Source organism: Chelon labrosus, assembly GCF_963514085.1.
Source record: "Chelon labrosus genome assembly, chromosome: 10".
Taxonomy (NCBI): Eukaryota; Metazoa; Chordata; class Actinopteri; order Mugiliformes; family Mugilidae; genus Chelon; species Chelon labrosus.
In genome coordinates, this window is record NC_140360.1 from 18476790 (window position 1) to 18493126 (window position 16337).

Consider the following 16337-nt stretch of genomic DNA (forward strand, 5'->3'; position numbering starts at 1 on the left):
TGTGCGTTTCATATGCAGTAAATATTACGAAAGAAAAGACACTAACACTAACTCTAACCCCTAACACTGAACTCATCTGATGGATAAACCCGTTTTTGACAGTGCTGAACGCCTCAATTCCAAGTTTGTTCATCTTTTCAAACAAAGTTTGAACAACTAGTTGTGTTGCTACCTCCCTGTTTTGGCCCCCCTCAGAAACTTGTCACATTCCTTTGGACCAATCTGTTTGGATCTAATTGATTGATTTATGCTGTGATTTGACTTTATTATTAGTGCAATATTTGCATCCATGTAAACCTAGCCACAAATGGAGGGGATGTATTATCAGTTTGAGTTCTACTTTGATCTGACTTGATGATGAGTCCTTCTTTCCATTATTTTGCACACCAACTCCCTTCTGTTCCAGATGAAATACCATGTTGGTCCCAGCAAGTTCCAGCTGCCTCTTTCATGCCCCCTGACTGCTGCTTTAGGCCCTGGTTTACCTGCAACCCTATCTCCAAACTCCTCTGCAATGCTCCCTCCTGGTTACCTGCTACCAGCAGGCTCCTATGGTGGGATGGCATCTGGTCCTCTTTACTCCCAGCAGTGGGCCGGCATGCGTAGTCCTGTAGGGTCCATGGTTCCTGTAGGCCTGCTTGGTGCTGCAAGAATGATGCCTTATGGCACAATGACAAACCCAGGGATCCAAGCCTACCCCCTGGTCATGCACAGCCCCGAGAACGGCCCCTCTCCAAAAACCACTAGGACTACCTGATCTGCTTTGTTAGCATGTATGTGCAGGACAGTCCACTCTACTCTGTTCACCAGAGCCACACATGTACATAGTCTGGTCTTGTAAATAACATGACGGAAGTGTTGGTATTCTTTATACAACACATATATCTGTAGTAAACTGTGTGTATGTGCGCGTGTGTATGTATATTATACAGTACATGTTAAGTAAGTGTGACTGAATACCTAATGCTTTTTGGCTTTGGTCTTGACTAACTCAGCCTTTCAAAACATTTTATCTGCGGTCACAAAAACTGATTTCATTTTATTCTATTTTTTCACACTGCTTTTGCCTATTTGTGTTATGTACACTTTAAACACTACATTGGAATCCAAATAACAGTGGTGTAAGATACGATAACAGGACAGTATTTATGATGAGAATATTTGAAGGAATGTAGTGCCTTGGATATTGATTTATTTCCTTCTTCTGTGAAGCTAAGCATGTCTGCGTCAAAGTTATTTTATTGTAAGGTAGCTTAAGCGCAGTCTTTTTTCTTTTCTTTTTTTTTAATGCATTACAGAACATTTTGTTTTTGGTTTACATATGAATGCCCTTGTAGTACTGCACTATTAACACAGTATATTCTCTTATTTAAATAATAGCATCATGTTTTAACTCTTGTTTACTTTCCACCCCTGTGACAGATGGAATGCCATAGTGGTGAGATGTACCGATGCCTTGCAGAAACAAAACGGTTAATGTACGACTGATGAGCGAAGGAAAAAATACGCCAGCAGCCAAAATCCACTCGATTCAGGTCAAATGGTTCAGTCGGACACAGCCTCTTTTTGATAGGACAGCTGATGCGTTGGACGGCACAGGAGCTGGCTGTGTTGTAGCCTTGTGCTCATAGGAAAGGCAGTGTCCAGAGCCATACATACTGTACATAGTTCTTTCTACAGTATAAGCCTCTGGTAGTGTTCAGATTAGAATGTAGCAATTAATATGTGAAGGCTTGAGGCTCAAAAGTGCAATTTAACCCCTCCACAAAGCTTTGATCGTGGCCTTGCCACAAGCCTTATCTCTGATGTTTGCAACAGGAGCAAGCTGAAAAGTTGAACAAAGTTACAAATCACCCAGCAACTGACAGACGTTACCAGGCAAACTATGAATAATACAACTCACCCAGCAAACTCTGAATTCATTTCTGGTCAACTTTGCTAGTACTCAGCATATACACTGTAAAACTTTCTGTGCAATCACCAGTTTGTTTTTAACTTATTTGATGTTTAAAGCTTGATTTATTTTTTTTAATGCTGCTATTGTCTCTCTAGCTGATTTCATTGTATAGTTAAGCATTCTCTTCACATTAAGCGGTACTTCAAAATAAGACTAATTCAATTAAAGAGATGCCCATAAAGCAGTGTTATTGCCTTGTAAAAACATGTTGATTTCAGAGGTTGCATTTGATGTCAGCCTCTTTTTATTTGATTATCTTTTCAGTAATCTATTGCAGAATTCAAATGATACTTGATGCGGGAGATTTGCACAACCTATAGTCTCTCTTAATTGTATGTTTAGGAGTTCCTACACTGTACATAGTGGGTTTCACCCACCTGTAATTTTTTAACACTGACAAGCATGGCCAACTTTTCATGTTCCACAATGCAAAGCAAAACAATACAGCTACTATGGTTAAACGTTTCACATCTCCACAACACATTTGAAATGTTTCTGCACCCCAATCCTGCCAAGCTGTGAACTGTACAGTTTTCTTGTAGTTTGTATTTGTACATTTTGTTTGACTGTTTAGGGGTGGTGAAGGAGGGGTTGCTTTGATGTATATTATTCCATCAATTCGGTTTGAATTGGACTTTTATAGGATATTATGCAGAGTCTTCTGCTTTGGTGAAATACTTCCAGTAGTAAGAGATTTCTGTTCTCTGTATCTGGTATGTTTTGTTCTACTTCCCTCGCTGCTAAGTCATGGATAGCAGAGGAGGGAACAACTAGAGCTGGCTTATTCATTTGGATGCAGTGATCGGAAAGAGAGAGATGAGATGCACAGAAGAGGAGGAGCGGTCCGGAGGCTTCTCACTCTGCCCATGTCACTTCTCCCTGGACAGCATTGCCCCCTGCTGAATATGCTCTAATTGTCAAAGGCTCGTATTTAAACTGTGGGATTGCTTTTGCCTGCTGTATGTCCCACTGCATTACCCCACCCTATCCTGCTGCACTCTAATCACAGACTGTATGTTGAGAGAGAAATAAATATTATTTTGTGCTTGATGGTATGTCTCATTGTTTTTTTTTGTTTCAGATTTTAATATTTTGAGTATAATTTAATATAATTTTGGAATCGGGATTAAAAATGGTACATTAATAAATTCTCAATTGGGATTGGTTAAGTTATTTCCGGAAGTGTTTTAGACTGCAGGCCTGACTAGTCGCACTCCCGACATTTTTGAAACGAAGCCACAGATTCGCAACTTTCAACACGAACACTGGAAAAAATATATTGGAAATGAAATAAATATATCTGTCGTTTTGATTAAATATATTTTACGAATTGATGCAATCTCTGTTAAAATGTCCCCAGTGGGTCAAAATGTACAACCAAAGCCGAGAAATAGATCCGGCTTTGTGTGGCGAATGTGTCGACGCGCGTCTACGGCGTAGCGTTACAGCAATGGTTGCCCCTTTTGTTCAAACGAGTTCCTGAATTATTCCCAACACAATGAAATGATCGGGATATTATATCGTATCATAAAATACGTTTTACTATACCCACGCTTCCCGTGTTCTCTTCTGGGAGTATCTAATGAATTAAAAATCGACCTGAGTCCTTTCTGAGGCGCTGCGACGTTTCCGAAGCACGCAGTCTGGAGGAACGTGGAGTAGTAAGTGTTTATAACGTTAGTCCAGATCTGTTGTCTTGGTGTTAAACGGTTAGAAAACCATTATTTTGTGGCTACATTTGACTTATTTTGACCGCTGAAAGGTAACTATGTGCGTAAGTTTGCTATAATTACAGTAATCCATCATAACACAGTGTGCCCTGAAAACACTAAGTGACGTTAATGCACAACAAGCGTGCCTGGCTTTTTTTTTTTTCTTTTTTTTTTACCCCATATCGCAACATATTTCAGAGATATTTCGCTACAGAAATAAATAGCTAATGTTAATTGTGCGGTGGACCCAGGTTTGATTTGTGCTAAACTTGAGGACACGCGCTGCTGAGGCGTGTTAGCCTCATGAAATCAGACGTTAAACTGTCATTTTGCTGCCGAGTGTCTGGGATCCACAGGGTGAGGTCATTGTGGAGGGAAACACTGGAGCTGAATGGTCTTCGTACTTACAGTCAGGCTACAATACGTGTAACTCCAAACACTCTGCCGTGTGTTATTTCTTGTTAATTAGACACATTAAAATGCTCCGTAGCGTTTACGTGACGACTGTCTTTGTGTGGCTAACGGTTGCCCCGTCAACAGCTACAGTTTAGCACGCGAAATGAACGTTAGTGATTTGAATGAGTCCGTTAGGATAGAAAAATGAGATGAGCCATCGTTTGCTGGTCTCTACCACTGCTCTGTGAGTAGGAGCTATGTTCTCTTTAGCTGTGTTATTTGGGAGGTGACTTGGTGTTGTTGTTGTTTGCTAGCCGCCGTTAGCTTGCTGGCTAATAGCGCCAGCAATGTTTCATTGTTTCAGGGGGCAAAATGCTAACGTTAGCTGGGTTAAAAGTCTTTTGGTTGTCTTGGGATATTTCAAGATAGCTTAAAGTTTGCTCTGTGCACGTTTTTTCAAGGAACAACGAAGCTTTTGCAGTTGTTTTCGCCGCACATATCACGACTGAAGTTAGCATAAATTAAAATAATAATAAAAATATTAATAATGCTGATTTATATTCCACCTGTTAGTGGATAACACAGCAGAGCAATATGTTTGCTTCTGGGGGAGCAGGGTCACGTGACTGCACCATAACAGGTGCACAACGTGCAGACACGACTTGTCTAGACTGGTGTCTGCAACACTTCATTGACAGTATCTTGTATCACTGTAATATGTTTTGTGCACACAACATTTCAATCAGCCATTTAAATCATGTTTCCCCCTTTGTGTTCTCCCGTTTCAGATGTAAACTTGAACACCCTCTGTCCCAGCGGTGGCTGTTGGCACAATGGGGCTGGACTTTGATGTAAAGACGTTCTGTCACAATCTGCGGGCCACCAAGCCTCCTTATGAGTGCCCTGTGGAGAGTTGCCGTAAGGTCTACAAGAGCTACAGCGGCATTGAGTATCACCTTTACCACTATGACCATGATAACCCGACCCCTGCGCAGACTTTGCCCCAGAAGAAGAGGAAGGGACGGCCTCCTCGTGTGTCGCTGGCTGGTTCAGGGGACACGGATGACGGTGGAGGAAACAGCGGTGGAGGACCAGGGCATGGGGGGAACACACCTGGTAGCCCCAATCGATCAGAGCGCTCTCACTCTCCGGGGAGGGATACCATGACTTATGCTCAGGCACAGCGCATGGTGGAGCTGGAGTTTCAAGGGCGCATACACCGCATCAGCATATTTGAGAACATTGATGTGGTGTCAGAGGAAGACAGTGACGCAGAGGATGCTCCGCCATCTGGAACTGGTAGTAGTGCGGGAGGGGTCTGTAACGGCAGTGACGGCGGAGCTGGAGGTGGCGAAATAGGAGGCAGCGGCAAGGACCGCTCAGACATCCCATCTTCTAATGGGGGCAAAGCCACGCCAAAGTCTGGGAAGCATAAGAGTAAAGAAAAGAAGAAGGACGGCTCATCTCATCATCACAGCGCTCAGTCTGGTCCGGCAGTCAAGCTCCCAGAGGCGGTGTTCAGAGAACTGGACCAAGAGAGACCTGATGCCCCTCCTCGACCTTTATCTTACTACAGGTTTGCATCATCAATGAGCTTATATAAGAATCAAATGATCTGCTGTTCTAAGACTTATCGTTGTGCACATATCAGCAAATTTGGCCTGAGATTGTTTTTCTTTTTTTGTTTTCTTTTTACAGAAATTTGAAGTTGGTGCCAACTCCTATACTCTAAATAATTACATTTCTTTTCATCCCATAAACTCTGTGTAAAAACTTATCCGCATTTTACTTTAATTCTGAACTGCAGGTACATTGATAAGTCTGTGGAGGAGCTGGATGAGGAGGTGGAGTATGACATTGATGAGGAGGACTACATCTGGCTTGACATCATGAACGACAAGCGGCGGCGTGACGGCGTGACACCCATCCCGCAGGAGGTCTTTGAGTACCTCATGGACCGCTTAGAGAAAGAGTCCTACTTCGAGAGCCACAACAAGGTACCTGAACTGAACCTGGATACGGAAAAGAAGACGGTATTTCGACATTTTCGGGATATACTGCATATTGATTGCATCCAACCGTGATGTGTCCGTGCGCTGCTTTTCCTCAGGCGGATCCCAGTACCTTAATCGACGAAGACGCCGTCTGCTGCATCTGCAACGACGGAGAGTGTCAGAACAGCAATGTGATCCTGTTTTGCGACATGTGTAACCTGGCAGTCCACCAAGAGTGCTATGGAGTGCCATATATTCCAGAGGGGCAATGGTTGTGTCGTCGCTGCCTGCAGTCACCGAGTCGGGCTGTGGACTGTGCTCTCTGTCCTAACAAGGGCGGTGCTTTCAAACAGACAGATGACGCACGCTGGGCCCATGTAGTGTGCGCCCTCTGGATCCCAGAGGTGAAGCTTTACATCACAATATACACAATGTTTGAGTAGATATACATAATAATGCAGATATTAAGCTACTCGGCATTGTGCATATGTTTACCCTGCCCAGGTCTGTGAGGATGATACGTGCTGTATGTGCAACAAAGAAATTATCTGGATGACCGCACATGTTGCTCTGGTCATTTAGTTGTATGCTAAGTGCAAGTGGTATGAGAAATGGAGCTAATGTTATATAACTTATAGATTGGTGTATTTGTTAAGTTTAGCAGGGCTCGTTCAGTCTGTTGTCTTGTTGACCCTTTTTACTTGATCTAAAAGTAAGATTTGCTGTCATTCCTCAGGTCTGCTTTGCCAACACAGTGTTTCTGGAGCCGATCGACAGTATTGAGCACATCCCTCCCGCACGCTGGAAGCTCACCTGCTACATTTGCAAACAGCGTGGCTCGGGCGCTTGCATTCAGTGTCACAAAGCCAACTGCTACACGGCTTTCCACGTCACCTGTGCCCAGCAGGCAGGCCTCTATATGAAAATGGAGCCTGTCAGAGAGACCGGGGCCAATGGCACTTCTTTCAGCGTCCGCAAGACGGCATACTGCGACATCCACACGCCGCCCGGATCGGCCCGGCCTTTGGGAGGAGTATGCGGGGCCAGCATGGGGTCGTCTCACAGTGAAGGAGAGCTGGAGGAGGATGACGAGCCCAGCATCGGTCACGACGACGACTCCAAGGGCTGGAGCTCTGAAAGAGCAAAGAGGGCGAAGGCCAAATCCAGGCTGAAAATGAAAAGGGCGAGGAAGATCTTAGCTGAGAGGAGAGCTGCTGCACCGGTGGTGTCTGTGCCCTGCATACCTCCCCACAGGTAGTCACCCACTACACCTGTATTGTTTGTGCTATACGGCTCCAGAAAGCGCATATAGTTTACTTGTTAATACTGTTTAAAGTCACTGCTTTTGGTGATGAATTAAGTGTCTTTTTATTTATTCATAACATCCCAGTTGCTGCTAGATCACCTCTTGGAACAGAGATTGAATTCCTTATGAAAATACAAAAACAGGACATGGGAGTTGAAGAGTTAAAGCAGTGTTTGCTTCTCTTCAGGTTGAGCAAAATCACAAGTAACTTGACCGTACCCAGGAAGAGCCAGTTCATGCAACGACTCCACAGCTACTGGACGCTGAAGAGACAAAGTCGCAACGGCGTGCCGCTGCTGCGCCGGCTTCAAACCCACCTGCAGTCACAGCGGCATATTGACCCTGTCCCACCACCGCCTCCATCACAACTTCCTATGGTAAATGTTTGCCTATGTTGCATTAATTTAGCCGTTGTTTTTTTCAGCTGTATTCACGTTTTTATGAGTTTGTGTGTTTTGGTGTGGCAGAGGGACACAGAAGAGAAACAAAGCGCCTTAAAGGAGCAGCTAAAGGCATGGCAGAGGCTGAGGCACGACCTGGAAAGAGCAAGACTACTGGTGGAGCTCATACGCAAGAGGGAAAAACACAAGAGGGAGACGGTGAGAAAAAAAAATGAGATTTAATTCTGTCAAATATCAACAAACTTTCATTACCAATAGGGCACTGGTTTATTCCCAAAACAGTGATTATTACTCATCTCGTTTTTGTGTACACATACACTCCTCTTACTGTGCAGATTTCTCTGTTTGTTTATCCCGTTAAAAATGTGTCTTTGTTCAGATTAAAGTGCAGCAGATGGCGCTGGAGATGCAGCTGACTCCGTTCCTGGTGCTGTTGAGGAGCACGTTGGAACAGTTACAGGAAAGAGACACTAACAACTTTTTCACGGAGCCTGTGCCGCTGGCAGAGGTAACAGCACACGATAGTCACAAACACAAGAATTTTGCATATTCGTTCCAGCTTCATTTTGGCCACCTGTCGTTTAGTAGCTGGCTGAGTTGGATGATACCTTCTGAAACATTTTCACACATCACATCTGAGCCAGAAATTCACTCCCTCCTGTCTGAACGCTACCTTCTAACACCCAGGTGCCAGACTACCTGGACCACATTGACACTCCAATGGATTTTCAGACCATGTGGAACCTGCTGGAGTCCCATCGCTACCTCACTTTTGAGGCCTTTGAGGCCGACTTTGGCCTCATTGTCAACAACTGCCTCAAGTACAACGCCAAGGACACAGTCTTCTACCGCGCTGCCCTTCGGCTCAGAGAGATGGGCAGCTCCGTCATACGAACGGCCAGGCGCCAAGCTGAACGCATAGGCTTTGACTATGAGACCGGCATGCACCTCCCTCGAGAGCCGAGCCCAGACAGCCAACGTGACCAAGAGAGGGACAGAGAGCGGGACAGGGACAGGGACAGGGACAGGGACAGGGAAAGAGACCGGCCGTTGTCTTCTAATGAAGAAGGTTAGTGTGCTTCTTTCACTCTAATTGGAAAGTTTTTGGCAGAATTTTCTAAAGCGGCAGTGAAGGAAAATAAGTGAGAGGCAAAATATCTCAGAGGATTTGTCTTTAAAAAGAACTTCCAGCTGGTCCAACAACATTTTGTGGCCAGTTAAGAGCTTGCACTCTGAGGCGATACAATATGTTCTAAAAGGCTATAAGATGGAGTAAAAGCATCTGACTGTAACACGCAAATGTGAGTGAAATATTGTAAGGCTGGAAGAAGAGGTACAAGAAACAGGATCTGAGGTTTTTGGTGTTATTTGATTTATTTACCCAACAATTGAATGTGGTTGTCAGATATCTTCACAGACGTGGAGGAGTAAGATGCCGAATAAAAAATATATAGTAGGAAAACAAAAGGATTTTTGGCACATTAAATCCATATGACCAGTAGATGGCGCATGTCATCCACATAATGCAGTTCTCAGCAAAGCTAAGACATCATCCCAGCTCCTCATTCATCATGTATGCTGGATTTTTACTACTACTTTTGTCTTAAAAACAAACCACTTCCTTAAATCTACCATGTATTGTCCACCAGGAATTAACCCACATCCCTGCATCCTGCCAGTTGCCAGTCATATTTGACTTCTTTATGATTATTTCACTTCTTATCTCTGGCAGACCTGCTCCTGCCTGAGAACAGGCGACGGCTGCCGCTGGAGGAGCAGCTGCATTACCTGCAGGTGCGTCTGGATGAGGTCAGCTCAGGGAAGCACAGCATCGGTCAATCTCGCAGAGCCAAAGCGCTTAGAAAGGAGATCAGTGTGATCAAGAGGAAGCTTGCACACCAGCGTGAGGGAGGCCCTGGCATGGGGGGCCGGGAGTCCATGGGCGGAGGAGATCGTGGCTCATCTCTCCCCCATCACTCATCATCTGCAGGACACCACGATGAGGGGGGAGAGAGCAGCAGCCAGGAGATTGGTGGAAAGGGTGTGTATTAATATCATTAATGTGCAACATGAGAAGGACAGTAACATAATAAATATTTTCTTATGTTTTAACAAATAAACCTCTCTCTCCATCAAGAGCTGAGTGTGTCCTCATCTGCACTGGCTCCTGAGGTGGGTCGTCGGACATCTGTGCTCTTCTCCAAGAAGAATCAAAAAATGGCTGGACCACCCAAAAGGCCAGGACGTCCACCCAAAAACCGGGACGCTGGCTACGGCGGGGCAGGAGTGAGCCAAAGCCCCATCGGCCCCCCGCAGCTCCCCCTCCTGTCTCAAAGGCAGAGGAAAAGGCCCCGCAGCCCCCACACCAGCTCTAGCTCTGACAGCGACAGTGATAATGACGACCTGTTGCCAGGTACAGTAGACGGTGCGCGCTATAAGCTGTTAATGTTGAATTTTATTCAAAAACTCACTCGCTCCTTTCTGTCTCTCTCTTCTCAGGCTTGCCAAGTAACGGTTTTGATACAGGAAACCAGCCTGTGACAGAAAGCTTCCGTGTTTACAGAAATGAGCCACGTCTGCCTCGCTCAAGTTCAGACTCTGAGTCCACAACCAGCAGCAGCAGCAGTGCAGCCTCTGACAGGACCAGGTGATTAGTGCACATCTGGTGTTCTTAAAAGCGCCTCTGATCTTTTGTTTCTTTGTGACCGGTGAATGAACTCAAACATTTTAGCTGAACTCTTTGGCCTCCTTTACCGCAGGGTTTTGGTTGTGCAATAGAAATGTTCCTGCATGTTTGAGTCCCAGCATTTTAAGCAAGCAAACTGTCTTTGTTTTAACAATAAACTTCCTCAATACAATTCTGTGTGTCTGTCGCCCCCCTCAGCACGACCCCCTCTAAGCAGGGCAGAGGAAAGGCGTCGTTCTCACGCTCCGCATTCCAGGAAGACAGCAGTGAGGAAACGTCAGGCACTGAAAATGATTCCTACTCGGTCGGAGGGTCACGGAGCGTTTCACATTGTAAGCACACTTTCACATACTGAAACTCACACAGTGGGTATGCAGTGAGTTTCTATTTATATGGACCGTTAACTGTATTCTGGGGATGATTTGAATATTTATTCTGGTATTTTAATACTGGCAAGCTGTCGTGTATTTTAAGTCTGAAACAAATCTGATATGACGGCATATTTGATGGGTTATGATTTGACTAGAATAACAGGGGAAATGTTACTGAAAGTATTCATATGTTGTGGCCAGATTCAGCAGCCTGTGGCCAGATTCAGCAGCCTGTGTCCAGATCAGCCTTTCAAATTATTTCACCAGAAAAGAAATAGAGTAGGATGTGCCCTAGCAGTACACAACATCCAAACAGCACCATAGTACTTCTGTATAGTCTGGCACAGACAGTGCTAAAGATCGTGTAAGACATGGCGCCAAGGTAAAACTGCTTATTTTCTTTCCTGTGGTTGCTCATATGTCAAAAACAGCGTAGGTGTACAGAAAACACGACATCTTAAATTTTCCGCTCATCTCAGTTTCTTTAAACTGTAGATGAAGGCACAGCAGTTACAGCAGTTGTTGACTACGTGTAAACAAAATATATACCAGTAAACACGTAACGTAACAATAAGTGCTTAGCACAGTGCAATTATGTGCACAACAGCTGTTTAGCTGGAAGCAAAGTTGCGTAACATTGCACTGTCTTCCTTGCTGTCAGTGGTGCGTGGCCGAGACAGGCCAGGATGTTGGATGACCTCTGATGACTACTCTTCTCTTGAAGCTCTAGACCTGGTGTGGGCCAAGTGCAGAGGCTACCCTTCATATCCAGCTCTGGTGAGGCACAACTGGACTGAACAGATCTTGCAAATCAAAGTCACGTCAACTGTGATCGCTCCTGAAGTTACTGGTGGCAAGTTTAATCTTCTTTATGCTCCTCTCTCCCTGCAGATAATTGACCCAAAGATGCCCAGGGAAGGGGTGTTTCACCGGGGTGTCCCCATACCTGTCCCCCCTCGGGATGTGCTGAAACTCGGGGAGCAAATGACCCAGGAGGCCCGGGAGCACCTGTTCCTGGTCCTCTTCTTTGACAACAAGAGAACATGGTTAGTACTGAGGGTCATATTGTCTCACCTAACTTGTATTGTATTGTATCTAATTGGACTGTCGTGAAAAACCCTTACAGCCTCTTCTTTGTTTATTCTCGCGTACATTTAGTACTTCCAGCGTGATGATGAAATGAGCAAGAAAAATGTACAGAAGAAAACAAGGTGCAAGCAGAAAAGGCTTACTGAGATTACTGGATGTACGCACACAAGTAACTCTGTGTGTGGCATCACATCAAAGCAAACTGCAGTCCACGTAACTGAAGCGTACAGCAACAGAACGTCTAGCAGAAATGGGGCAAACGTGGTTTTAGAGAACAGGAGACAAGGGAAAGAACACGTCAGATTTTAGGTCATCAGGTGCTGCGCAATCACTTCTGTTCAAATCTTGAAGAAGAGTATGAGAGTACAACAGAGAACAACTGATGACAACAGTTGTTCCGTTTGTCGTTCTCCTTTTAGAAGACATTCAGACATTCACCTGCTTTCAGATTGGTGCTCTGTAAACTGTCCGAACTCCCAATTTAAAGAGTGAGGAACTTAATCCGACTCAGAAAATCAATCAGACTTTATTAAATTTTAACAAACTCTGTCTGGAATAAACAGTAGATGTGTTTGTGTTTGCTTTTGCTGCATGCCTTTGTGTAAATGAATTTGAACCATTACATAATAACACTTAAGTGCATCTATGTTTGTGTGCATGCAGGCAGTGGCTGCCACGCTCTAAGCTGGTGCCGCTCGGGGTAGACCAGGAGCTGGACAAGGAGAAGATGCTGGAGGGCAGGAAGTCAAACATCCGCAAGTCGGTGCAGGTGGCCTACCACCGTGCCATGCAGCACCGCAGCAAGGTGCAGGGAGACCCCAGCAGCGAAACTAGTGACAGTGACTGAAAACAGAAGTCAAGTGTCTGTCCTTGAAAGCATTGTGGAGTTTATGTTTCTCTCTAGAGAGCCCAGCCCTACATCATAGATTACAAGAAGCCAGAAGCAAAGAGTGGGGAAGAATAACGTCCACTGCTTTTGCCCCAAGACACACACACTCATGCACACTAAACCGTATTTAATCCGACATGTAAAATATTGTATTTAAGAGAATTGAAAAAAAAAAAAAAATGGTATTGATAATAATGATGTTCCGAATCATGAGTCAAAACTATTCCTTGTATGTGGTCGATATATGTTTAAAGAGATAATGGTTTACAGGCTCAAAAGTGAACATAGTGCTACACTATGACGCACACACATCTCTGCCTTTCCCTGTCTTTCTCACGCATAACAGGCCCACCCACGTGTCACGTTACAAGCGAACGGGGAAGCGCATGTCCAGTAAATGCGTATGGCTGAGAATGTCACATCCAACATCCATTTCTTCAATAGAAAATAAAACGGGCTTGGTGCTAGTGTATAGTCACGTGTCAGAGGAGCACAAATAGAGACTCGTAGCCTGAATCGTGGGCAAACCAACGTTACTGTAATTTATTCTGCTGACTCTTCCACAAACTCCTTTCATCATGAACTACTTATCACTCCTGCCCCACGAGACATCGCTGTGTGGCGTTTTTTTCGTCCGTCAGTCTGGTTTTTACGGTTTTGTTAACACGTGTCACACATGAATAATGAGGACTAAACTGAAACACATGATTGCCTCACTGTCTGTCTTAGTCTCAGGCTGATGGCTTTAGAACTTTTATATATACAGATTGCATAAAGATAGAAGTTTAATAAAAAAGAATTGAGTTTTTTAAACCTGTGGGTTGTTTATCTTCTTTGTTCTCGCTGACTTCCTGCTTATGTTCCCAGAGACCATTGTGTGGTCTCCAAGGAAAGAGTGAATCATAAGCGACTTTTTACAGATTCTGATAATGATGTGACGTTATGCGAACGTTTGAGATTTGCTGTCAGTTAACGTGACCAACTTTAATTTCTATAGAATTTCTGGAACCAGAACACTCAAGTTAACTTCCTCTTTTGTGAACGCGGCATGTATACTGTCATCTGACACCTTGAAGATATACAATACTTTGTTCAGGCCAGAAGTTTCTGTCATTGTGCAGTTAGTGGAAACCGGACTTACAGTATGCTCAGCTCCGATGTTGGCTAAAAACGCACTCCTTTCTTAAACAGATCACTCATCAACAAGTGTTCAACAGTCAGTGCCCCTTACACTGGTTCTGCAGGTCTCTCGCCCTTGGATGTAATGTATGGTATATGAATCTATGATCCACAGACTGCCAGAAGACTTGCTCTACTTGTCAGACAGCCTTTAAGAAACATACCAGTCATGTCTAACCATTATCTAGGTTACACCCGTTGACTGTAAATACAGTACATGGTTTCACCTTGTGCACTGTGGAAGAGTTTTTCATTTAGTAGTATTTTTATCGAACTTCCCTCCTTATAAAACGTGTACTTCACTGTAGAAATCCAAAAACTATGTTATCATAATGGAATTTTTAAAAAGGGCAGAATCACTACAAAAACATCAACAGTGAGTTATTTCCATTATCCATGTTACCGGCTCCCTTGGCCAAATAAGCATTAAATGCAGACCAAAACAAACAAACTCTTTCTGTTTACCCATGGCAAAATGCGTCAGCCTCTCCAGCCACAGGCATATCATCATGGTTTCTCTTTCCACAAGTTTTACACAATATTCGTATTTCGCAACATAGTTCATCATTTGTCCTTCCAGGAATTTTTGTTAACTTCAGTGTTCTAATGAAGTCCTTGGAATATGTTCCAAGGATTGTATGACTCATCACAGAATGGACATCGGCCTTCTGAGGGTGTCTGGCTACAGAATGTTGTTAGTGGGGGCCTTTGGGTCCTATGGGTTGGCGGGAGTTGCCTCTGTGATTCAGGCTTGTTCCAGTGCATCTCACAGATATTTGATCAGTTTGGGATCTAGAGAATCTGGAGGACAGGTCAACACCTTGTGCTGTTTTTCATGTTTTTTCTGAGTTGTTCCTGAACCATTTTTGTGTGTGTGCCTGTGTCAGGCTGCATCCTGCTGGGGATGGCTGCTGCTATCAATGAGCGTCTTTGCTATGGGGTGGGGGTGCCTGGTCTGGTCTAGGTTGGTGGTACATGTCTAAGTAACATCCACATGAACGCCAGGTCCAAAGGTTTCCCAGCAGAACATTGTATTGTCACAAGATGATCAGTGTTATTTACTTGTCCTGTCAGTGGTCATAATGCTATGGCTGATCGTCGTATGTGTCCCTTACCATCCAAATTACTGAGCATAATTTCCTCAACAACTCATTGTGAAGATATGCCCGCCATTGCCTCAAATGTCTTTGTTTGAGATACATAGTAGCAATAGTGGTTTCATTGACATGTGCCTCATTTGAATGTCTTCAAACACAATATTCTTCATTGTGCGCTCATCTAAACCACATTTCTCAAGCTGACTGTTTACATTACCAGTTGCCCTATGAGCTCACTGGTGATGACAAATTTAACAACCCCTCCCCGAGTCAGATATTTAAGATCACCCTTTCCAGACATGATAAAGATCCCCCACCCAGTAGGTGCACCCACTCACTCCAGCTACTGATATCTTCAGATGTGTGACCAAGACAGCGCCTCTCTCAGTGAAGACGCCTTGCTTCCTGCCTGTAGCTTCACACGGAACGTGACTGGAAACAACTGATAAGAAGCTGTCAGTGGTTTTTAATTGAACGCACTTAATATAAGAGGCGTCCTCAAGGTGTTGTGGAAACAAGTTTTTTTCTTGTTTTTCTATCCTGTTTTAGATTTCCGCTCTAACCGTAACTACCACATGCCTTTTCACTTTACACACAACCGCAGCGCATGGGCTGTGTGTGTTTAGTAAGACTGAAAGATGGATTTTAATCCATGAAATAACCCTTAAACCACAACAGCTGCTGCATACAACACATGCAGTCTTCAGGTATATTTTTCTGAGTATTTATCCGAGGAGATAAATGGTGAAGATTTGTCACATGTGACGCAAAACCGTCTCACACCTGCACTGTGTGCTCGGTTCAGTCTTCAGTCATAGGCCCTCTTCAGTTTCTAATCCTAACCTTAAACCTGCATAAACAGACACAAGAGCATTTAGATTCAAATTGTGAAGACATGTAGACATTGTTCAGTCCATTTTGACATCCTGATATCAAGCACCATTGCTGCGAGCTGAGCTAAGTAGCTTCTTCAGATATTCATAGGATTTCAAAAGTCTTAACTCCTCCTTGGGTAGATGCACCTTTTCTTCTTTGTTCTTTGCAAACTTCTCAGAGGAGCACTGAACACTGACAGATAGCCCGACTCTGCTGCTCCGTTTCATTAACTTTGTTGTCGTTGAGTCATTCTTGTGTAGCTTTGGCTTCATGCCTGGGCGCTCACATACAATTCAGTATATTTAGCATGCCCACAAAATCATTGTGCCGTGACTTGTGCTGTATTTACGATGACATGCAGGACCTGATTCACTCCAAACACTG

The 16337-nt window shown here is 44.2% G+C and overlaps 2 protein-coding genes across 5 annotated transcripts in view; both read left to right on the plus strand.

Moving 5' to 3' along the window:
• The window catches only part of LOC311494009 (serine/threonine-protein kinase WNK2), a gene marked incomplete at its 5' end in the record, with an annotated part of 39844 nt that extends 36845 nt beyond the window's left edge, over window positions 1-2999 (plus strand). Inside the window, one exon of the mRNA XM_084552844.1 lies at window positions 407-2999. Coding sequence (XP_084408970.1) covers window positions 407-757 — 351 coding nt within the window. The 3' untranslated portion in view covers window positions 758-2999. The remainder of the gene's footprint in view (window positions 1-406) is intronic.
• Window positions 3000-3412: 413 nt separating this feature from the next.
• brpf1 (bromodomain and PHD finger containing, 1) lies at window positions 3413-13599 on the plus strand. 4 transcript variants are annotated; one of them, XM_084553146.1, is made up of 16 exons: window positions 3413-3618; window positions 4854-5641; window positions 5873-6062; window positions 6176-6463; window positions 6796-7313; window positions 7553-7742; window positions 7833-7964; window positions 8146-8274; window positions 8454-8835; window positions 9499-9807; window positions 9904-10179; window positions 10266-10413; window positions 10651-10784; window positions 11485-11600; window positions 11715-11869; window positions 12576-13599. In XM_084553146.1, exons 2-16 carry the CDS (start codon window positions 4899-4901, stop codon window positions 12757-12759), a joined length of 3894 nt encoding a protein of 1297 aa, XP_084409272.1. In that variant the 5' UTR covers window positions 3413-3618; window positions 4854-4898; the 3' UTR covers window positions 12760-13599. The 4 variants fall into 4 exon arrangements, with proteins under 4 accessions (XP_084409272.1, XP_084409273.1, XP_084409270.1 ...); XM_084553147.1 differs by having other exon boundaries at window positions 11548-11600; XM_084553144.1 differs by having other exon boundaries at window positions 7553-7964.
• The last annotated feature ends 2738 nt before the right edge of the window (window positions 13600-16337 follow it).